The 23,406-nt window shown below is 54.7% G+C and overlaps 1 protein-coding gene across 1 annotated transcript; it reads left to right on the top strand.

Moving 5' to 3' along the window:
• Positions 1–479: 479 nt before the first annotated feature.
• On the top strand, positions 480–22,376 carry PPP1R37 (protein phosphatase 1 regulatory subunit 37; the record flags this gene model as incomplete). The annotated part of the gene is made up of 12 exons (XM_082012055.1): positions 480–687; positions 8,700–8,797; positions 9,748–9,793; positions 12,522–12,622; positions 14,941–15,060; positions 16,563–16,713; positions 17,552–17,707; positions 19,149–19,261; positions 19,582–19,723; positions 20,194–20,360; positions 20,929–21,865; positions 22,294–22,376. The coding sequence occupies 12 exons, from the start codon at positions 480–482 to the stop codon at positions 22,374–22,376; spliced, it is 2,322 nt and encodes a 773-aa protein (XP_081868181.1).
• Between the last annotated feature and the right edge of the window lie 1,030 nt (positions 22,377–23,406).

Below are 23,406 nucleotides of genomic sequence, written 5' to 3'. Positions count from 1 at the left end.
TCCCCGCGTGTCTTCCTTCTCTCCTCCGCTCTCGGTTTAGCGCTGCCTCCTCCTCACGTTCCCTCCCCGCCGTGGCGAAAGTGCGGTGGCGAACCGAGCGTTGTTCCCACCGACGCCGTGTAACGATTCGCTCCCGCAGATTCGCCACCGCCGCCCGCGGGGGTCCTGGAACGGGAGTGGGGCTGACCGCAGCGGCGCGGACTTCTCCCGTCCCAGTTTCCTCCCCTCCCTCCTCCTTCGCTTCCCCGCTTCTCTCCGTCCTTCCCCGGCTGGTCTTCCTCCCCTCCCCGCGGCTGTGGCGAAAGTGCGGTGGCGGTAGCGCAGGCTGGTGTGGCGCTTGCGAGCGGCGGCGGCGGCTCCGCTCCGGTGCACGGTGGTTTCGGCCCCCCCCTCGCCCCATCTATGCGGCCCCGCCGCGTAGAGGCCCCTCGGCGCTGGGTGATGCCCCCAGGCCGGCGGTGAGGAGGGAGAGCTCCGCCATGGAGGACCCGGGGCAGGGCAGGGGGCCGGCGGCCGGCCCCCCCGAGCCCGGTGACGAGGCCCCGGCGGCGGGTGAGGCCTCCCCGCTCGGGACGCCCCGGGGAACCGAGGACGGGCGGTTGCGGCCCGGCGCTAAGCGGGTGACGTTCCCCTCCGACGAGGACATCGTTTCCGGGGCAGTGGAGCCCAAGGACCCCTGGAGACACGGTAACGGCGGGGGGGCGTGTCGGGACACCAGGTTTGTCTCCCTGAGGGCGGGTGCGGGGTTGGGTCTGGGCCGATGCCGAGGAAGCTGGAGCAGAGGCCCTGCTGCAGCCCCTCGGGCCCGGCAGAGAGACACACACCCCCCAGCCAAATCTGCCCAGGGTGCCCAAGTGCGGCCTTTGAGAGCCCCCAAAACCGCCACCTGGGCCAAAACCATGGGCCCGGCCAAGCTACGGAGGTGAATTGGTGGTGATGGCAGGGAGCGGCCACCCCCATCCTCCCAGCCATCGAAAGCTTCAGCCGTGCCATGGGAACGGTGGTGATGGTTGGCCTTTGCCAGCATGGTGGGAGAGCCCTGCCTAGCGCCCGGCTCTGCAGCAGGGGTCTGTGTCACCCACTGCCTTCAAGGAGGTCGATGGTCGCACAGCAGCAGCGTGGAGAAACCAGCATCTCTTCCTCAAAGCGTTACTGAAACTTCACGCCCATGGGAGGAGAAAGGAGACGACCTGGAGCTCCATTCTTCCAAGTCCCAGAGGTGTCAGTAATGTTTCCAGATTCCAACGTCCACACCAGCCCCTCCAGCAGCACGGGGAGCTCGGTATGGCAAGCAGAGGAGTGTCATCTTCCCAGGAAACGTCCCCAAACGAGGGATATGGCCAGAACATGAGCTCCACGGTGCCCGTTCTCCCAGCGCTGAGGAAGCATATGTCTGTGGATCTGCTGCTGGTGGGTGCCAAACCCGTCGGGGGCTCCGCTCGAGGCCCCTCTGCTGGGCTGGGTGAGGGGGTTTGGACAGGGATGCCTCCAGGGCCCCCTGTAATTGCGTGACGTGGCTGGCTGCAAATTTCAGGATGTTCTTTATACCATACCGAAACACAGGAACCAGCTGGAGATACAGTAAAGGACGTTGCGCTGCGGTATGAACGCGGCCATTCCTAAAGCTCCTCTCAGGCTGCTGCTTGCCAGGGCTCACGCTGCGAGCTGAGCCTCTCTCTCCCAAGTCAAACCACTGCAGCACCTGCCACCAAAAATCATCGGTAACTGGCAGCTGCACCTCCTTTTTGGGAGCCAAACAGGCCTTTTTTTATTTTTACTGTGTCGCAAGCCAGAAATTGGATTTCTCCCAAGTTTTTTCCAGTCACTCGCTTCCTTGGGTGATGAGACCCATTCCAGTTTCGCTGCACGGATGTCAGATGTGGCCTAAAAGGCGCTAGATCTCGTCATGTAGCACCAATTAGTGCGGGTTCTATTGCTCGGTGTTAGCTGCCTCATCCCAAGGCAGTGACCAGTAGCCGGATACCTCCTGAAATACCTCCAGCAATGGAGAAAAACGGCTCGCTAACGCGATTTTGTTGTTTATATATCCTGCCAGCTGTGTTAATATGAAATTTCCGCTGTCCTGATCCTGCTTTGGATGAAGACGTGACGTTCACCTGGCAAGACAAACCCGGGGCTCGTCCCCCAGGCCCTTCTCTGCTGCTCTAGAAACCGGACGTCATTCTGCGCTCTCGAACAATCCGCTCTTTTCTCACATACCCTTATCCCAGAGGGAGCCCAGCAGGGGCAGATTCCTCAGCCAAGCTCGCCTTTCACGAGGCTCTAGGAGTGCTGGCTCAGAGCTAGAGGCTTTCCCTGAAGGAGTCATGCCTTTTGGGTGTTGGGGACCCTTTCTTTAAAGCCATTTAACCTCGGACTTCAGCCCCCAAAGGTGTCCAGCATGAAGGGCCCAAAAGCAAATTTCCACTTTGTAATTAGAGAGGAATCCCATACACTGCTGTTCGTCGTGGCTCTGTGGAAGCTGGTATCATTCAGGGCAGAGGCGGCATCCAGGAAGAATTCTTCCTCTCACGTGTGGATAATAACTGTTTTTATTTGGGGCTTTATTTACCTCCCATTCATCATTCATCGGCTGAAATTGCTCCGGCGGACGCGCCTCTGCTCATTTAACTTCCTTCTGGCTACTTGAATCCAAGGTCTCTTTCCCAGCTGGTACCGGCAGGGCCGGTTTTGCCAGGCGGCATGCGGCGTGGGGCTCGGCAATGCCACTGCTTGCACGTTGGTTTGGGTGCTCCTCTCCGGTGTGCTTGTCACCCCAAAGCACTTGAGGGCTTGGAAGAGGAAGGTAGAGAAGGGTATGGCTTACTGCAGATGTTCACATGAGACGAAGGAGAAGATGTGTTCAGAGCGTCATTAACGTCATTTAACGTTTAATGGGCAGTGGGTCTGTCTATGCCCAGTTTCTCATCCCACAAAGCGGATGTTGTTTTTTTTTTTAAATCAGCGATACCAGAATGTCAGCAGTTCCCTCACCTCTTGCAGGAACACCCTGCTTGGATGCCAAGAGGCGGTCAGTAGCTTTATAGCATCACATTTCTTGCTGAATCGAGCACTGTTGCTTTTTTATCTTAATATTTCTCTTTTTTTACCTTCTTTTTCCCTCCTTGGACTGTTGCACTTTTAAAGCATCCTGATCCGACCAAGCTACCTGCGCATATAAAGAAGCGGCCTCTCTACAAACCTATGTCGGGTTCCGTTCGTCAGCCCTCCTTTCTGTGAAACCTTGCTGATTAGCATTAATTATTTCTGCCTTTAATTCTTTATTGCCAGGCTGCAGTACCAGCCTCTCTGTTGCCTCGCCCGAATTGATGTCAGGCTAAATTACAACGCATTCTGCTCTGACCTTCCTCTCTGCTCCTTCTCTGTGTGGCCGGTGGGTCTCTGCTGGCCCCATACCTCTGCTGACAGAGACGCTGCACTGGGTTTAGTCCAGAAGACCCAAAAGCTCATCCCGTTTTTTCCCAGCTAGCTTTCCAACCACGTAGGTCCAAGGGACTGGCTAGGGTGGGATAAGTGCTGGATATACCCGGAGAGGGGAAGGTTTAGGTTGAGGTGCTGCTGCCGTCCGTCTCAGCTTGACAGGCTTCCGTGCTGCACCAGTGCCCCAGTGGGCACATGGTTTGTGGGTACCACATTATTGATTGGGAAATTGAGCCAGAGCACAAGATGTGGGGGGGGGAAAGTGCCCCTTTATTTCCTTTTCCCCCTTCTGTGGCTTTGCTAACTGCTTTGTTAGAAAGCTCAGGACCTCCACGCCTGGGGAGAGGAGCCAGAGGCTTCCTGCCATCCCAAGCGTTCGAGGTCTTGGGGAGTTCGGTTTGGACAGACATCGATGCCAAGCATCATGGCAGCGAGGAGACCTGGATCACTGCAGGCATTGGGGTGTCCGCCAGTTCAGGAGAGACCCTGGGGAGAGCTGGCTCGTGCCTCTGCCCACTGCCATTGGGTGGAGAAGCTCCGTTATCCACCTGGCTGGTGGGTGCCATTCCCCAAAATGTGGGATCTGGTGCCCTTCACTGGAGCAAGAGCAAATCCGGGTATTGGGGTGACTCTGGCACTGCCTTCCTCTCCCTGCATCAGGTGCCACCAGACCAAGAGTGAAGGAGCCGCTTGATTGCCAGCAAACTCTTCTGCTGGGTTTTTTTTTTATGCTTCCCTAGAGAAGAAAATAATTTTCTTCCAGCTGCTGTTCCCCTGGTGTGGGAAGACGGAATGTGAAGCCTCGCCCGGGAGACATGGCAGCAGAATGCTCCCAACTGGAGGTAAAGAGTTAGAGATCTGATTTGGTGACCTCAGCGATGGAGGTAAATCATTTGATTAGATCACGTTAAAGTCACTGCCGTTTTCTTGCTTGATCAGATTTTGGGACATACTTCCTGCGCAGCGCCGGAACAGGGATGTCCCTGCTGCCTACATCAGTCCTTTTCCTTACGCTCTGCCTCCTGGGACTCGGGCTCAAAGCAAGTGCAGGGAGCAAAACTAAGCGAAGTGTGTGGCATGAGCCTGTGAAAAATCAGCTTTTCTCTTCCATGGCGCAGAGGCTGAGAAGACGAGCTGGCTGCAGCCGGCAGCTAATGCCGCCTGTTAATAAATAACAATCTGTTTGCTTTGGTGTTGCGTCGCTCTGGGGCTGGACGTGGATGGAGAAGCACATGAAGCAAAACCTGCCACGGGCAGAGCGGTTAGAGGGCATGGAAATGCCAGGCCTTAATAGGATTTAACGTTGGTCCCTCCTCGGTGCTGCGCTTTCTTGCAAGCAGTGAGGCCTCTGGGTCATCCTGATCCCTGCAGGGATTAAGTGCCTTTTGGGAATGGCAAATCCCGAGGGATTTGGGGATCCTTTCTGGGGGATCCAGATTTGTTGCCGCCTGAGTTGCGGCACCCCGAGGGGCTCCTCATAGAGGGCTGGAGCAAAAAAAGCTCCAATGAGCTCATAGTTAAGGGCAAAACACACATAAATGGTGCTTTTGGTGACCGGGCAAAGGCAAGTGGCATGAGGCCATTGTTGTCTTTCACAGGAAGAAGCATTATTTGCATTTTAAACTTTATCCATGACCCTTTCTGTTTTTTTTCCTGAATTTTCCAGCCTTTCTGCTGGCACCTCGTCAGCTGAGTCACCACAGTTTGTGTTTTCCAGTGTCCATGCTGTCGCTGGAGCAGTTCATGGTGAGGCCAACGGCCGCTCTGCCAGGAGGCTGTGAGCATAAATTGGTAGAAAATTATCAGATGAAACACATTGAGTTACACAGGAGGTTGGGACATACCCTCGTTATCACTCTTTGGATCTTAATCTGCTGAGCAATAATAAAGAGATTAATTACTAAGGTAGTTAACTCTGGCAATATTGGCGCAGGGTTTTAAAATGGCAGAAGGGGTTGGGATGTGAGTGGAGTCAAAGCGGGTCGTCGTTTGGGTAATAAATCTTAGTTCTCATTAGGGAAACGAGTCGAAGTCTTGTGCAGCCACTGTTCTCCTGGGGGGACCTGAAGCACTGTGAGACAAGCTCTGTTTTCCATCTCATTTTGTCCTTTAATGCAATTATTTTTGGAGCAGACATTAAGGAAGGGGGATCCGGGATGCCATCGGGGATGCTCTGAATGGAAACCTGTGCAGTCTCCAGGCTGCTCTTTCTAAAAGCAGGTATTTGAAGACATGGGTTCACCTGAGCCAGGAGTCAGGCCCGCTTTGCTCGCTTGAGTCACCTGCCCAACCATGTGTAAATATGTATTTTATCAAACCTGTTTGCAGAAGGCGTCACCAGCGTAAAGCCCTTCTGCCAGCTGCAAAGCAGCTGAAAAACACGTGCTGTGCCACGGGATCGGCTTCAGCCCCCGTCTGCCACCCTGCTCTGCCAAAAAAAAAAAAGGCTTTTCCGACAAATTTACAGGGTTTTTTGAAGGCAAATGCAAATATTTGCTGGTGAGCTGCAAGACAGAGCTCAAACAGGATACTAATATGGACTTGCAGGCTTTGTTACTGCAAATGGGCAGGAGAGCAGCCTATTGCAAAGGGGGAGAAGAGAAACGGGCTCTAAAAGCTAGCATAAAGATCCTTTTTAATTAAAACCCCTGATATCTAGTGAGGAAATTCCCTTAGAGGATCTCAGTGCCCTAAGGGTGCAGTGTTGGGGCACAAATAAGAATGTTTTTCGTGGATCTGAATTTCAGAAGAGCGAGGTGGCCTCAGAGCGAAGCCCAAGCCTTGCTGGAAGAAGAACCGCTGCTCGGTGTTGGCGTTTAACCTCCTTAAAGGCTTCACAAGAGCAAAACCAAGATCAAATCCCAACTCTTCCTACCAGCAGCCCCATCAAGGGTTATGGACCAGCTGGGTAATCTTGTGCCAGAAATGCTGCAGGGATTGCCAGTTATGGGGACACATGGAGCAGGTGCCAGGCTTGCCGGCATTCCGTGAGTTGCGACTCCGGGGGTAAACTCAGGGTGTTTTCCAGCACCCGGCAGATGTGGGAGCTCTGGGTGCTTACCCTGGAAAGTGGGAATGGACTCGGCTCTGGCAGTGAAGCCCAGAGGAGACTTGGGAGTAGCAAGTGAGAGGTTCCCGCTGGTGATCTGGATCCACTCCTGAGTGTTTAACCGTGGGGATGAAACCATCCCGGCATGTTCTTCGGGAATGGGGAGTCGCTCCGATCCTTGTGGACCGCAGCACCAGCACAGCTCTTGGCTGACGCGAGACAGCGAGCTTCTCGGCGCATGCCTCTGTGTGAAGGAGGTTGGAAGCTTTGGAAGCAGCTCGAGAGGACAATGAGACCTGATACTTTTTCCCGCTGGACTTCCAGTGAGGCTCGGCGAGCATCGTGAGGTGGGAACGGGGGTGTGCCAGGATGTGCATGGAGAGAAGCAGAAGCAAATCCCTGTCCTCCAGCAACAAGGGTTGTTAAAATTTAGGACTTCCACCCAGGAGAGGGCATACCAAAGCATTTTACTTCCGGGAACTAATAAAAACTAGATTAGCAAAGTGTGCTTGAGTTCAGATTTGGGGAGAAATCCATCAGCCAGCCGAGTCCGCAGATGCTTGGTTCACCCCGTGCCCTTGCGCTCCCAGGATGCTCATCTGCATGAGGATGCGTTCCCTAAATCATGCTTGATTTTTTTGAGGAAATAATTCACAGGGCAGATGGGATCAGAAATGTTGCAGTGTGCTGCTAATCCATCCCCTCGCTAACCTTAATATTTCTCTTTTTTTAGATGCAGGGCTCAGTCAGCCTCCGTGGATTTTCCTCTGTGGTGCTTTTTTCAGCTTCCAGGGAATTGGCAATCCAAGGCATGCCCATGTTGCTTCGGAGGAGCAAATGCTTTCTGTCGCGTGGGGCTTTTTGGGAGTGAAAGCTGTTCTTAGGTCTTGCCTGGTTAAGCACTCGCTTGGGCTGTGTTTAAACCTTTATTGCTTTGCTTGGCTGTGTGTTAATTGTCCCCGCAAACGTCGCCATGGTGGCCTGGGAAGAGTCTTAGGGCTAAAAACTGCCAAAAAGGTGGTTTTGGGTGGTGCAGCCAAGCCGAGGTGTGGCATTGCCTCTGCCACATGCCACTCTGACCACGTCCTGCTGCGGAGATGCCTGATGGGTTTGTTGTGAGGAGGGAGAATATTACAATGGGGGGGGGATTTGGTTTGGTTTTTTTTTTTTCAGCTGGTAGAGTGTTTAGGTCTTCATCGAGCTCTCTGGATGTTGTAATCCTTGGGGATGGGAGGGGGAGTTGCTTTGTGCTCTGCCAGGTGAGATTCCTGGTGAATCTGGTTTCTCCAGATCGTCTTCTGACCAGGGATGGCTTTAGCTTTTGTTCGGGCCGATCGCTGAACTGAAATCACGCCAAAAGCGGAGGTGGGCATTGCCTCACGTGGCTAATGATCCCACAGCAGCTCCTGCCGCCCGCGTCGGCTTCCCCAGCATCCGGAGCGGCAGCATTACCCGTGATTCAGGGAAGGCAGAAGCGGTGAGTAAATGCCGCTTGGCTGCTTGGAGCTGAGCTCGGCGGCGCTGAGGCAGTGACGGCAGCAAGGTGCCCCTCCCGCGGCTTCCACATGAGGAGCTGAATTTCGAGGGTGTATTTACCAGAGGATGATAACTCTGGGAGCTTTTAGCCTACGTCTCGCTAACTCAGGCTGACCCCCGAGTTCTCCGCGCGCTGTCGCCGGAAGCTGATTAGGGAAAATCTGGGGTTATAACATGGGGGGGGATGTGCCCTGTCTGGCTCTGTGCCCACATGGTGATAGCAAAGCGATCAAGTGAAAAAACAAAAGTTGAGTGAAAGTAAAAGAAAGAGGAACATACTTGACAGCGCTATTTATTAACCACTGCAGCAACCTGCTGAGGGGGGTCAGCATTTGTCATCCCAGGACTCTTTCAAAAAGCTTTTCTGCTCCCAAAAGAACAGCTCTCATGCCAAAGCACAGCGAGAGGAGGCAGGAGGTGCCGGCTGCGCTTCTCCAGCACCTTCTCTGCCCGAGCAAGACAGGGCTTGCTCCTGTAGACGTGTTCAAGCGAGCCCTGCTCACGTTTTCCTTCGTTCCATTGTGTTTGAACATCCTTGATTCTTGTAATCTCCTTGCAGGCTCCTCTGGCGGGTGTAAATCCTGGCGGATAGCAGTGTCCAATGAGGGAACGTGGACGTGTTGATTCCGGCAAATACAACCATAACCTTAATTCTCATCCTCTACCTTTTCAGCCCAGAATGTGACTCTCGATGAAATCATGACCGCCTATAAGCAAGCCTGCCAGAAGCTGAATTGCAAGCAGATACCCAAAGTACTGAAGCAGATCCAGGTATAGCTGGTGCTGTCCCAGCACCAAATGATCAATATTTTGATATTATATGATATTATTGATCATTTTATTACACGACTCGCCGTAGACTTTTACAGTCGCTGGCATGTCAGACAGGAACGAAGACTCTTGTTTTAATAGCATGAGCGCATTTCTGGACAGATTAAACTTGCTGCAGAGAGCAAAAGTGAAGGAGCCTGCTAGAAGTATTGTGTTTAGTTTAATGTGCTACCAGACCCTGTTTTTCCCTGCTGAAGGTGTTCTTGGGCTGCTGTGCAGGGGTAACTCCAGCCTGGCTGGCAACAGTGGGTGCTGGAGGTGGGCTCCGACATCCCCGCTCCCAGTATGCCTTCAAGTCAGCGGACGAGACTTGAACGGGCTTGTTTGCAGAGCGGTTTATACCTCAGTTGTTATTTTAAATGGAAATCTGCGCACGCGGTCGGGGCAGGGAAGCCCACAGGGAGACCGCAACAAGAGCTGTGGTTTTCCCTGTTCCCATGGGGTGGAGAAAAGTCCCGTTTAAATCCTGAGGCCTGAGAGCAGCATGCTGGAGCAGCATGTTTAAAGCTTTTCCCTTGGTCTGGGAGGGATGATTTTTGCTTTTTCACCCACGGTGTCTTCACCAGGCAGCTTTGGTGCCTTCGTGTGCAGAGGCAGATCCTCATCTTCATCACCCTTCCTCCTAGAGCTCCAGGACCTTATCCCAGGGAGGGTCACCAGGTCTGCCCATGACTTGCACAGATCCAGCCTGTAAAGCGCCTTAAGTGGCAGCTTTGATTTAGAGCAAACCGTGGCCTGAGAGTTGCCATATCTTCTCCATTTTGGGGGAGGATTTGCCCAATTTGTCACCTTACCTCATTATTCTAGTACATTAATTCCCCTCCTGTTCCCCCGCCCCAGCCCCACCTTCCTCCTCCTCCTGAGTATGAAATGGTGCCCTTCTTTTGCAGGAATTTAAAGACCTGGCTCCCAGGATAGACTGCTTAGATCTGAAAGGTAAGCCCCTTTTTCCATCACCAAGGGATTTTATTTCTCTTCTGGGCAGTCCTAGTGTTTCATTCCATTGGCACGGCTCTTGCTGGAGTCGTGGTCCCAGTTGGGGTTCTTGCAGACTAGAGCAGGAGAGAAATAAGTACCAGAGGTATTTGTGTGTGAGGAGTGTTAACGTCCTGGTCGAGAAGCACCAAAACAGCAGTGGAGTAGCTTCGGCAGCCCCTCGAGCAGCAGAATGTTCCTGACCACCTTCGAGCACTGTCCTCATAGCCCCTGCCTCCTGAAACAGCTCATTCGGTCCATGAGTTAGTGCTGGGCCGGAGCAGGTTTGCTGGGATACTTTTCCATTTGATATCTTGAAACTCCTCACGCAACGGGAAAACTGGAAAGGTGTTCCAGTTAATTCTCCTTATAGCAAACATCTTTGTGAATGATGGGTTTTGTGGAGCATCTCCCATAGGTCCAGGAGGAGAGGAAGAAGGTTGCCTTCGCTTCCCTGCAAGGTCTCTGCTAGGCAAATATTTCACAGTGGATTCTTCTTGCAGCAGGTCACAGTCTCTCTCCTGCCTTCTGCTGGTCTCCTTCCCTTCCTAAAGAGCCTCTTCTCCCACTCTGGCTCTGGGGACAGAAGCCATCTGTGGGGGCTGCTGCGGTGGGGTTTAATCTGTAGCACTTGATGCCCGTTGTCACTTACTTAGTGTTGGGGGTGGAACCACTCGGGAGCTGCTGTTAACAAACCCAAAAAACTACCTCGCTGTGGGCGAGGCTGGGGCATGCAGCTGATTTGCCTGGAGGAGGACAGACATGTTGCCGGAGGAGCAACAACACGAGCTCGCCCAAACACCCCCCGCAAAATAAAACCTTTTACAGGCCCCATTGCCATCATTTGGACTCAACTTTGCCAGACAGGATTTTTTTTCTTAACTTCTTACAAGTCCTGCAGTTGTCGGCTGGCTGGGCTGCTGGAGCCCACATCCCCCTTCCCCTAGAAGTGGGGGTTTCTCAGAAGACCGCAAGCGAGGCAGAAGCCTGGCTGCTGATTGCTCTATGCCGTTACACACACCATAGCCCCGGCACAGCCCAGGCTCAGCCTTCAGTGAAGGGTTCGTAGTCCCCCTCCATAGCACTTGTTTTGCGTGACTCTCCTCCACCCGGCATGCAACTGCCTCTCCCCTGCACTGGATCCCCCTCACAGTGGTTCCTACAACAGGAACAAAGCTCTGGGTTTATTTTAAGCTGCATTCTACCTTTTTCACTCGGGCTGGTGTCAGACGTGGCTTCCTCCCACGTGGAGACATCAGGGAGCTGATGAGGGACTGCAGCTCGCCCTGGTATTGAGTGAATTCCCAGCGTTGTGGGGTGAGACTGGCCCATGGCTTGGCTCTGGCATGGAAAGGCAAATCTATTCGGGAAGCAGAGGCTGGTTGCCCGTCGCTGTTGCCTTCGCTGATGAGGCTATACCAGCTGGGGGGGGCTGCCGGAGATTCTGATGGGCTACCATTTGCTGCTGCATTTTCAGCTTGCAGTGTTTCGGAGGGGATCGGTGGGGTTGCAGCACGGAGGTGATGGCGCAGCAGACCTGGCTGCCATCACCTCGTTCTTTGTGCAGGGGACGGGATCTGCTGGTGTTAGGAGGAAAGGCAGAGCTTCCACCTCCACATATGCAGGTCCTCCCCTCCCCAAATCCCATTTGCCTGGCAGAATCGCCCGCTGGCAATCGATGTGGCATCTAAAAGCAGCCGGCACAGATGCTTTATCGGGGAAAACCCCCTGTTTTTCAACCAGAAGTGGCTTGTGCAGTGATACAGAGGGAGTTGCAGCCCCGTAAGCCAGTAGGGATGAGCTATCGTGGCCTGTCTGCAGGCTGGCGAGCACCTCGGGCCTCAGAGACTTGCTGCTGCGCAGGGCTGGTGAGGATGGTCCTAGAAATAAGAAAATAAGTAAGTAAATAAAAAGCCCAAAGTCTTGGGAAATGTTCTTGAGGCAGCTTGTGCCAGCACTTCTGTAAGTTGAAATGTGAATAATTTAATTTGTTAGGGGTAGCAAAACAGTGTGTATGTTTACAGTGTGCGTGCAGGGATTTAAGTTCAACCCTGTGGTGCTTTTATACAGCAAAAGGAGTAATCAGCTGGCCGTTAGTTTGTCAGCGGAAATGCTTGTAACGTAATTCCAGGTGGACTGAAGCTGGCAAGGGGCTGGCTCGGGAAGAAGGCTGTCTGCCCAGCAGGGAGACAGAAATTCTAGTTTCCTGTGACTTTTAGGTGGCGAAAGCATTGCTGCTGTGGCTGATCCGTGTTGGGTCAGCAACCGCACTGGTTTTCCAAAATCCTCTGAGCTCGCTGTGTGTAACCAAGCAAGAGACATCCTTTCCAAAGTCTCCCTGTGGATCCCTCTCCCAGCTTGTGATGCTGCTGGCAAGCCCCGGCATGGCTTTTGGGGTTCCCTGCGATGGCCAGTCCCCATCTGTTAATGAGAAATACTCATCTGAGGTGATGTTTTCTGCTGCTGGGCCAGGCCCACATGAAAAAATCAATGTGAATGCCCAATATTGGGTTTAAATTTCCCTTCGGGCAGGTTGTGTGAAAGGCGAGCTGCCTCCAAACGGGGGAGAAAGTTGCCTTTCCACACGTCCTCTGTCCTGCAGCTTCGGGCTCTCGACCTGATGGCTGTACATGCTCTGCTTGTTGCATGCTGAGACACCTAAATTGACCTTATTCTGCTCCTTCCCCAGGGGAGAAACTGGATTACAAAGCCTGCGAGGCGCTGGAAGAAGTTTTCAAGAGGGTCCAGTTCAAAACTGTTGATTTGGAACAAACGAGCTTGGATGAAGACGTAAGTGGCCATGACCTCTCCCAGCTTCTCGTTCCTGTTTCGCAGCTCACACAAACCACGTGTTTTGTGGTCAGTCCTTAGCTCCTCCTGGGCACTGACTTATTTTTTGCAGGCTGTACTGCGTGGCTGTACCCGCCCCTTCATACCCACACTCTTACTTAGGTCTGCTAGTGCAGCGTCTGCTGCTCCAAAAGGAAGAGGTTGACTGCTCACTTTGAAGCCTGCATGGCCATGAAGCTCCGAAGCATTTTAAGTAGATATTTTAAAAGCTGTTCTGAATGCTGAGGGGATTGCGAGTAGCTCTCAGATGGCTTCCTGGGGCTGAGGATAAAGTTCAGGCTCCCTTCTGCACGTCCCATCCCAGCGTGCCTTCCTCCTCCCTCACAGTGCCTGGGGCCATGAGTTCGAGTCCCAGCAGGTAAGTGGAGGAGGTTAAAAATTAAGGAAGGAAAATTAAGGAATTAATCATTCTAGCCATCTCTGATCCCAAGTTCCACTTGCCCCAGAGCATCCCCTTTTCAGTCCTTGCATCTTCAAGGATCTTGTTTTTCCTGCATCATCCATCCCTGTCCCAAACTTGGCTTCAGACCTGTCTTGTCTGTGTCTGCTTGGAAGCTCTTGATGCTTTTTTTTTTTCCCTCAAGCAGCACTTTGGGAAGATTCAGCAGCCACGAGCTTCTCGGGGCCCCTGCCCACATCCGATACAAAGTGGGGAAAAATGTGACTTGGATCCCGTGATGGCGCTGGCTCTGAGCTGCGGCGGTTTCTCGCTGACCCCATTCCATCCTGGGGCCGTGCTGACGCAGCCGGTCGGGATCCCGCCTGACTTGGGCACTAGGGGCATGATCCTGCTGGGCTGCCTGGGGGGGCCATGGCCACAGGACGGGGCCATTTGGGGGACGGATGAGTCCCCTGACGATGCCACAGCCTGGTGAGGGACCTGTGGCCACAGAGCAGGGACGGGCTGGCTGAGCTCGTGACACCTTTGGCTGTAAAATGATCCTGTGCTTCGTTTCACTCGTTATCTTGCAGGAGGAACAATTATATGTTAATAATTTAAACGTATCACGTGGCTTCAGAGCTGCACGATGTGAGCAGAGAGATTGCAGACCTCAGTGCTTTATGCTTTTCCTCTTCCAGTTGCATTGAGCAAGACCGCCTACCAGGGCACAAGGTGACCAACGTGTCTCCGTGTCTGCTGCCGGGGAAGACAGCCACAGAGGGTTAACCCCAGTCCCGAGACCTCCCGCTCCTGTCCCCATCCCTCCAATTCATCAGCATCAGCAGCCTTTTTCACCCAGCTGCGTCACGCTGGGGACTTAGTCACCCAGTAGTCAGATTCTTCTCCCTCTCATTTCCTGCCAATGAGCATCCCATTTCCAGCAGAAAGTCCTGTTGTTCCCTGAAGACCTGTTCTTTCTCTTGTTTGCCTTCATGCTGCTGTTTTCCAGTCCTCCAGGTCTCTCTGCATATTTTTCCTGGAAGCCTTGCAGCACTTTTGTGGCTCTTCTCTGCTCGCTCCAGCATATGTTTCAGATAATTTTCTCCGAAGAGGCTCATTATGTCATTAAGCAAATTGTTCCGCTTCTGCTCTAGGAGCTTTAGACATTTCACAGGCACGAGTCCTGCTCTGCTTTCACTCCTAACCCTGCTATAAATCTTGGGGTTTATACCTTTTTTTTTTTTTTTCCACTCTGATTGGATTATCAGGTGGTTTCTTGGCTGGAGAAGTGTTGCTGCTGCCTGTGGACCTGGATAACCCCGCAGGGAGCAAACAAGGTGCCGAGCTGATAGCCCGGCCTCAGCTCAGGTTGAATATCCATGGGCGGGGGGGCGGGTGGAACCAACCAACCACATTTTCCGGTGTCCTTGGAAGTGTCATTTGAGTGCCTCTGCATCCCTGGTGCCATAGCCTGCTCTGGACGAGTTCGCTTTCTCTCCTGGTGCCAAGAGGTGCAGGGTGGGGGTTGAATCCCTCAGCAGGATGCCATCTCAGGCTCGCTCGTGGAAATCTTTCCCTGCAGGCTTTACCCCAGCAGGCAGGCAGCTCTGACAGCACAGCCTGTGGCAGGAATGGCTGCACTGGAGCCGTCATCCCGTCCCAGGCCTTGCCGGGTCCCTGTCTGCCCCAGTGGTGGTCCCGACGGTGGGGACACTGGGAATATGGCAAGATGCCTTTTTTTTTTTTTTTTTTACACTGCTGGAGCATCCATGGGCAGCAAATCTGCAGCAAACCTCTTCCCCCCCCCCACCCCCCCCAAAGCCCACACAGCCATTGCCCACCAGCTTAACATAGCTTTTCTGTGCTTGTTTTGCAGGGTGCCTCAGCGTTATTTGACATGATTGAGTATTACGAGTCAGCGACGCACCTCAACATCTCCTTTAACAAACACATCGGCACCCGAGGCTGGCAGGCAGCTGCCCACATGATGAGGAAGGTTTGTGCTCGCTTGTGAATGTTTTTGGCCCGTGCTTTAACTCCCTGAGGCTACATCGGTGGTCTCTCGAAAGAGTCCTGCATGCTTCCCAAGACCGTAGGTGTAGTTTTCTGCTCACCTGTCCAGAAGACCACCCAGGTCAGAGCAACCTGGTTAGCCCAGACTCGGAGACAGGGGGAAAAAAAAAAAAAATCACCCTTCCCACCTGCCCTGAGGTTGCTTAATGCCTCAGTGAGCACCCGGAGCAGAGAAAATGGAAATACAGATCCTAGCAAGAAAAAAGAGCAGGCTGTTATTAGTGGCATGCTTGCAGGGTCAGCTTCTCGAGCTGGGTATTCATTATCTTTACAGCAGGATGACTAGTGCCGGTGTTTGGCTTTGCAGGGCTAATTAACCTCATTGTTCAGCACTTGAGTTCACTCTGAAAGCTGAGCACAGAGGAGGCAGCGTCTCATGCTCCCTGCTCAGGGTGTGGTGCAAAACCACCCTCGATCTGCAATTACCTCTCGACCTGCTAATTTTCATTTTGGCACTGCCAACGTTTCGCCCAGGACCGCCGCTGCATTGCACAACTCCAGTTGGAAAACCTGCATCCCAGTAGCATTCCCTGCCATGCAGCCCTTGGCGGTGGGGCTGCTATCAGGAACTGGAGCTTGCACGGTTCAGGCAATGCCCGCCCCATGTTTTCGAGAGGCCAAATAACACCACGCGGTGCTGGCCGACCCCATAGTTGGGGGGTGCTTTAAAACTGTCTGCCTGTACACAGGTGCAGTGAAGGAGCTTGAGACACCCTTGGGATGTCTGCGGCCCTTGGTGCTTTTAATTTCTGGGTAGGCAAAGGAGAATCCAGAGGTGTAAAAGGGCTTAAGTTAGCACAGAAGATGGTAAATCAGAGGCCATTGGCATGCTTTGGATCTCGAGCAGGAATAGATGGCTTGTGTGAAGCCAGGGAGGGGTCTTAGGGCTTGGAGGCAACCCCCAGACAAGAGGCACATGGCTCGACACCTTCCCAGACCCTGGATTTGGAAAGCTCGGGGCAGCACATACTTGGATGTGTAAGGACGAGGGAAGCTTTTCTTTGAAGAATGTGGTGTCACTGCGATCACCTGAAGCGCATCTTCCCCGGTGCCATAGCTTGAGGGTGATGGCAGACTCAGTGTGGAGGCGATTCTCTGGGAGACAAGGTGTTTATCTGGAATTGTGTGATTTGAGTGTGGAGCTCAGTGCGGGCTGTCCCAGCACACAGGGTTATCTGAGAAGTTCCTTCTGGCTCTTTGTCTCTTATCTGAAGCCTGTGGGGTGACCAAAACGATGTTTCAGGTGGGCGTTAAGTCATGCCAGGAGCTCTTATCTGAGCTGCCCGGCTGCAGCACTGGTGACCAGGATGGGATTTGGCCTGTAAAATAGCTTGGCCTTAAACCCAATCTATAAAAACAGCCAAAAAATCAACAGCAGAGGCTGTGCAGGGCCAAGCGTTGATCCCTTTCGTGTCTTCCTTGCAGACAAACTGCCTGCAGTACCTGGACGCCCGAAACACGCCCTTGCTGGACCACTCGGCACCCTTCGTGGCGCGTGCCCTGCGCATCAGCAGCAGCCTGGTCGTCCTGCACCTGGAGAACACCAGCCTCTCGGGACGCCCACTCATGCTGCTGGGTGAGTCACCGGAGAGTGGGCACTGAGTTCAGGCACCCACAGTGCCTGCCCGCGTCCCAAAACATGGCAGGATGCCGGGTGCATGGGGCAGAGCAGTGCCAACGCTGGGCTCGCCATCCTGGCAACGCACAGCAAAGTCTTGGGGTAGTCGCTGCCTGCGTGCCCGTGCCAACGCATGACAGCGCCTGTGTCTGTCCCAGGTGGGACGTCGGGTGTTTCTGTGCCAGCCCAGCCTGTGGGCAGTGGGTGTAAGACAATGCTGGGCGGCCCCCGTCGTTAAGCTAATGAATTAGCCATAACTCATGGCGGTGTTGTGATAGCAGGGATGAGCTAAGGGTTCTGGCGGGGGAGCGTGTCTGGGGTTTAATTGTTCGCTAGGTTAGCCTAGCTGGAAAAAGGTGATGTGCTGGTGACGGCACGTGCCCTGCGTGAATTGATACCAGCTCTGGCCGTGTGCAGCCCCTTCATGCCGGAACAAGCCACCGCCACTTCCCTCTGCGGAAAGGGAGGGCAAAAAGGGGCTTGTGCAGGGCCCTGCTGCTGCCAAACAGCTCGGACATCCAGCCGGTGTCCCGGCTGTGACCACGGTGGGTGCCAGTGCAGCCGCAAGCGTGTGCTGGGGGCTGCACGCTCTCAGCCGCTGCCTGCGGCATCACTTTGGGCTCAGTCGGGCACAAGCGCTTATAACAGCGCTGCCAGGATGCTTCCGAGCCCGCGCGTTCTGTGGAGGCCCTGACTACCGGTGAGTAACGGTGCAGGCATGCTGGCCAGCAGCGCCTCTTCTGAAGCTGTCCCGGCGTGGGATGCATATCGAGGTGCTGGTTTTTTGCTTTTTCAGCCACGGCTTTGAAGATGAATGTAAACCTGCGGGAGCTGTACCTGGCCGATAACAAGCTGAACGGGCTGCAGGACTCTGCTCAGCTTGGCAACCTGCTGAAATTCAACTGCTACATCCAGATACTCGACCTGAGGAACAACCACATCCTGGACTCAGGTGAGGCCCCTCGCTGCTCCTTCAGGCAGAGCCCAAATTCCCTGGATTTTTGACCCAGTTTTAAGGTGGTGAGGAACTCAGCTGTGGGGTGCAGAGCTCGAGGGGCTGCCAAGGGCGGCTCCCAAGCTGAGATGAAGCAGGAGTGGTGCACAGAGCAGCTTCAACATGTCAAAAGGATTTTGTCAGGGTAAACCTCCTTTTTTTTTTTTTTTTTTTGTAGCTAAGATCGTTAGAGAAACTTTGATTGCTTCCCGGGCTGGCCTGCAAGGTGCACGGCAGCTCCTGAAGGCAGGAGAGGTGGGGATGCCTCTTGCCTTGGAGTCGTGTCTTTCGGCTCCTTCCATCTCTTGCTCCCATCTGGTTTTTCTCCTCTCTGCTCCCTGGAGCCAAATGAGCGGCCAAATCTAATATCAACCCAGGAATTGCAAAACAATCCCCACCCGGACTTCAGTCCCGGCAGGTTCTGGTCAGCGATGCTGATTACTCGGCCAAGTGCCGTGGTTTGGTGGAGGAGCTGCGCTTGCTCCGCACCAGCTGTCCCAGCTGCCTTTGCGTTGGGTATAAAGGTAGCCAAGCATGACCGAGTCGGATGTCACTGGCGCTGTTGTGGCCACCCATGCTCCCAGATGGGTCCCACCCTAAAGTGCAAATATTAATTTGCCACGTCCCTCGCATCTTTGGGTGCTTAATAACGAGCGGCGCTGGACCTGTACGTGTCGGAAGTCCCTTGCTGGGCGTTGCTGTGTGTTTCCACAGCATCGCTGGCATTGAGCTGCTGTGCGCTTATCAAATAAGTATGTTTGCAGCAATTTAAAATGGTGCCTGCCATCAGCTTGTGCAGGGTTGGGCCAGGAGGGTGTATGGAGAACGGTGGAGGATTCGCCTCTGCAAACTGCTCCGTGAGCCCATGTCTGGCAAAGGAGGAGGACAGTGACCCAAAGGAAGGAGTGCCCGCACAGCCTCCAGCCTCTGCCGGCCACCGGGTGCCACCCTGCATCCCCCCGGTGCTGCGGGCAGGCAGAGGAGTGGGCAGGGGGTCACCCTGAGCCCACAGCCAACCCCAAGTGCCCCATGTCCCCACACCTCTGCGTCCCTCCCCGTTTTGCACCCTACTGCAAAGGCTCCAGCTAGCCCTAATTAATTTTTTGTGCTGAGAGGTTTAATTGCCTGTTTGCACACACGGGAGTGATTGTGCTTTGCCTGCAGCTGAGCTCAAATCAAGCAGCCAGGGGAAGGGGTTTGGAGAGAGGACGGTGTTTGGAGACACCGCCAGCACCGCAGCCTGGCTTAATGATGCCATGGCTTTTCTCCATCACTGCCCGGGCGCCATCATCCTGCCCGTCCATCCTACCCAGGGTCGGGCAGTGCCTGAGCAGAGGGATGGATCAGAGGAAGCAAGCAAAGCGCTGTCAGAGCCGGCTGACCCCCAGCTGTTTTGCAGGCTTGGCATACATCTGTGAAGGACTGAAGGAGCAGCAGAAGGGGCTGGTCACTCTGGTTTTGTGGAACAACCAGCTGACTCACACCGGCATGGCCTATCTGGGGATGACACTGGTGAGTAGATCTCAGCACCTTCCTGGAGGTGATGGCTTACCAACGGGTGTTCGGCTTTGCTCCTGGAGAGATGTCTCTCCCATGACCGCCAGGGCCGGATCCGGGCAGTGGTGGGAGTTACTGGCCAAGCGGGTCAGCATGCCATGCCCCTGGTGCTGCATCAGAGGAGAACCTGTCCCTTGTCCCCCTGCGCTGCTGCTCAGGTGTCCCTGGGCTCGGCAGTGTGACTAGAGGAAGAGCCACAAATTAAAGCTGCTTAGGCTTGAGACAGATGCACCGTCCCGTCCGCCTCGAGCTGTTTTTCCTCTGGGTACTTGCAGCCTCACACACAGAGCCTGGAGACCTTGAACCTGGGCCACAACCCCATCGGGAATGAAGGTGTCCGCAACCTGAAGACTGGGCTGATCGGGAACCGCTCCGTCCTTCGCCTGGGCTTGGCGTCCACCAAACTGACCTGTGAAGGTGGGTGGAGGCCGGTGCCCACCGGCTGTGCCAACCGTGGCCCCGGTTCGGCTGGCAGCTTGCCCGCCAAAAGCTCTGTATCCCCTGCAGAGCTTCCCTTGCTCTAGAGCAGCACGCGGGGTCCGCTCTGGTCCTTGAGAAGGTGTCTCAGTCTGGCTCAGCTCAGCCCTGCGACTGCGCGGAGTCCCTGTGGGGGACGCGGCCCAACTCTAACCAAACGCCGCAATTGGCCTCTCCAAGGCCACCTTGTCCCGTGGGTTTGGTGCCTCAGGCATCTTCTATGCCCCGTGGAAACCTTTTTGCTCAGCATGCAGGGTGCCTGGGAGCTGGCACCCAACTTCTGCTGACATCCCTCATCCTTCCCAAAATACTGAGCTCTGCTAGATGCTGCCCTGAGGAGCACCATCAGGGGACCGGCAGTGTCACGGCTTGTTCCCTGCTGTCACCAGCGCCTCTCCCGTCCCTTGCAGGTGCTGTGGCAGTGGCGGAGTTCATCGCAGAGAGCCCACGGCTGCTTCGCCTGGACTTGCGAGAGAACGAGATCAAGACGGGTGGCCTCATGGCATTGTCACTGGCTCTGAAGGTCAACCACTCGCTGCTGCGCCTCGACTTGGACAGGGAGCCCAAGAAGGAGTCGGTAGGTAAAGCACCCACTCACCCACCCTCTCTTGCCCTTTGGGGATTCTCGTTGAGCTCCCCGGCAGGAAAACACCATCCTTGAGGGTGACGCCTCCAGGCTTCTGCTCAGTTCTGTTGCTTTCCTGTTTTTCGGCTGAAACTAATTCCTGCCCAGCCTACAGCCACGTGGTTTTGTGCGAAGCCTGGCCTGTAAGATAACAGCTGCTTGCCGGCCAGCAGCTGTGCTGGGATGCTGAACACGCTCCGACACCACCACTCGGATCGGGGGCATTTCTGGAGGTCCCAGGCAGCACCCATCACTCAGGGTCCTGCTCTGTTTGAGCATCCCCTGGGACAGGAATCCCACGATCCTGGTGGTGATCGCTTTAAGGAGAAGCCCTTGGGGAACTCAGTTCTCAGGCGATTTAATTGGTTTTGGGGAAACGTCAGTCATGTCTTACAGGGGTGGAGGAAAAAAAACACCCTGTTATGGTGTGCCTGGCTGGAAAATAAACGTGGAGCTGATTGTTCCCAGACTGCTCATTTCTGAACGTTCCAAATGAGCGACAGTTTCTCTTCCCTCCCAGGTAAAAAGCTTCATCGAAACCCAGAAGGCTCTCCTGGCCGAGATCCAGAATGGCTGCAAGCGCAACTTCATTCTGGCCAAAGAGAAGGAGGAGAAGGAGCAGAAGCTGCAGCAGTCAGCCTCGATGCCGGAGATCAATGTGACGGAGCCTCTGGAGGAGGGTCCAGCAGAAGACAGCCAAGATGGCAGCGCCACCTCCGCTCCAGAAGAGGGGGAAGAAGCTGGAGAGACCCTGACAGCCTCGGAGAATGGGGACACAGAGCCAGCAGAGGATGACGATGATGATAGAGGCAACGTGACAGACTCCGATTCGGACACGGATGAGGAGGCGGACACTGCTTTAGCGACGAAGGACTTGAGCGAACCGCTGAAACACCCTGACTCCGCCGACGGCACTACTGTGCCCCAGGCGCTGCTGTCCCTGGACAAGCTGAGGGACCAGCCGCCCCCCCTGCGCATCGCAGAGGAATCACAGTGTGATGCCAGCACAGGGAGTCCTGCCACCTCTCCAGCCTCTGCATCCTCCCCGGGAAATGAGAGAAGGATTTCGGTTTCCAGTCCCGGGCGAGGCCATAAAATCTTTGTGGTGACGCGAGTGGAGAGTCTGCCGGAGCGAGCTGCTGATGCCGTGCACCCACGGGAGGATGCGGATGCCACCGTGAAACCCACTGAGCCCCAGAGCCTGGCTCTGGCCACAAAACCTGAACTCCTGGCACCCCAGGTGGATGCAGTGGTTCCCGAATCCATTGCCAGCTTGGCAACGGTGCCGGCAGCACCGAGCACCGGCTCCGACCCCGAGTGGGACGACCCCACGGCCTGCGAGAGCGCAGCTCATGACACTCCCCTCCTCAATGGACTGAAGACGGATTTCGCGCGAGCGCTGCCAGAGGCGTCCTCGGACAGCGACGAGAAAATGGGGAGCTGCGCTGCTGAGCAGGGTAAGAGCTCCAGAACAGAGTCCCGCAGTCCTTGAGGGTCCTGAGCCCACCTCTGGCCACTCTCCCCCAAAATAGCTGCAGGGCAGCATGGTGGAGCCCGGGACGAGTGCGGAGCCGTTCCCCATGCCAGTGTCTTTCTAGGGTTTTAAATTCCCTGCTGCTTTTCTGATGGGATGCCCGTGGGTGCAGTAATTTTGTTGCTGGGGAAAAGGAGGGGGTTTAACCCAAAGTGAATCTCCCTGCACGTTCTTTGAAGTGCTCCTTTATTAGGCTTCCCAATGAGCTGAAGTTAATGCCCTGCGGGAAGCTCGTTGAGCCTCTTTGTTAGTGGTCAGGCTACCATGTTGCGTTTCCCCCGCGCACATTTGTGGGGCAGGTGGAACTAGGAAGGCAGATGGGCAAAGGGAACAGTGTCCATTTGCTTGCAGAGCTGGGCCACTCCAAGAACGAGCGGGAGCTGGAGGAGCTGCTCCTCGAGGCCAGCCAGGACGCAGGGCAGGAGCTGCTGTGACCACAGGTGAGCAGGGACAGGGGCTGAGGACAGCCCTGGGAGCATCCTGGGGGGCCGGGGACCCCGTTGGCGCTTGCTCTCCTCTCTCTTGCAGGTCCTCAGGGCCACTCAGCACCAAGGGGAGGCCCTGGCATAGCTTTATTCTCTTCCCACTCCAGACAATGATTAAGGAACCAACCTTGGGCTCCAGGACAAAAGGGTTATTTTAAAATTCTTTTTTCCCCAAACAGTTTCCTGCCCCTGGACTCTCTTCCCCAGGCATCGGATTTGCCTCCCCTGCGCAGAGGGACCCTTCCGTGTCCCCAGGGCGATGGAAGGAAGGAGAGCACAGAAAAATGACCCAGACAGGGACGTCCCAGCTCCCAGCCATCCCTGCCCTCGCTGGACGCTACCTGACACCTTTGCCTTTTCTTTTTCTATCTTTTTCTGAGGAGGAAATACTGCGCTGGGGCGAGGGCAGCACGGCATCGGTCCCACAGGGAGATTAAAACCACACACTACAGGGACTGAGGCGCCGGCAGCACGTGCTGGGAGAAGCATGAAGGGCTGTGTGGCCGTGCTGCTGTCGCCCACGGGGGAGTGTCTGTCACTAAAGATACCCAGGACAGGCTGCGTCTGCAGCCACAATGGTTATTTATTTTTAGTTCCCTTTTTGGTTCATTTGTTTGTTTGTTTTTGGTATATATTTATCATCAGCTGCAAAGTTACTGGGTGGGGAGTTAGAGGATGGTGTTAGAATCAATGAATTCCTTCTGGGCGAACCTGCAACTGAAATCCTGCTCCTGGGCTGCCAGAAAAAAAAAAAACAGAAACACAAAAATTGGTGGAACACCCCCGCCTTCCCTGCAAACCCCCCCAGGGGCTGCTGCGGCTTCCAGCAGGGCCGGGGAGCTGTCAGGCCATGAGCCGCTTACCGTGCCGGCATGGCTGGCTGCGAGTGTCTTCCCGCCGAGGTGAGAAAACCCCCATTTGCAGGTGTGGGGTGGAAATCCAAGGTGGGAACCCATCATGATGGCAGGAGCTGCTTCCT

Source organism: Phaethon aethereus (genome assembly GCF_964289735.1).
Source record: "Phaethon aethereus genome assembly, chromosome: 31".
Taxonomy (NCBI): Eukaryota; Metazoa; Chordata; class Aves; order Phaethontiformes; family Phaethontidae; genus Phaethon; species Phaethon aethereus.
Note: the sequence above shows the minus strand (reverse complement) of the source record. Positions and strands in the feature narration are given on the sequence as shown.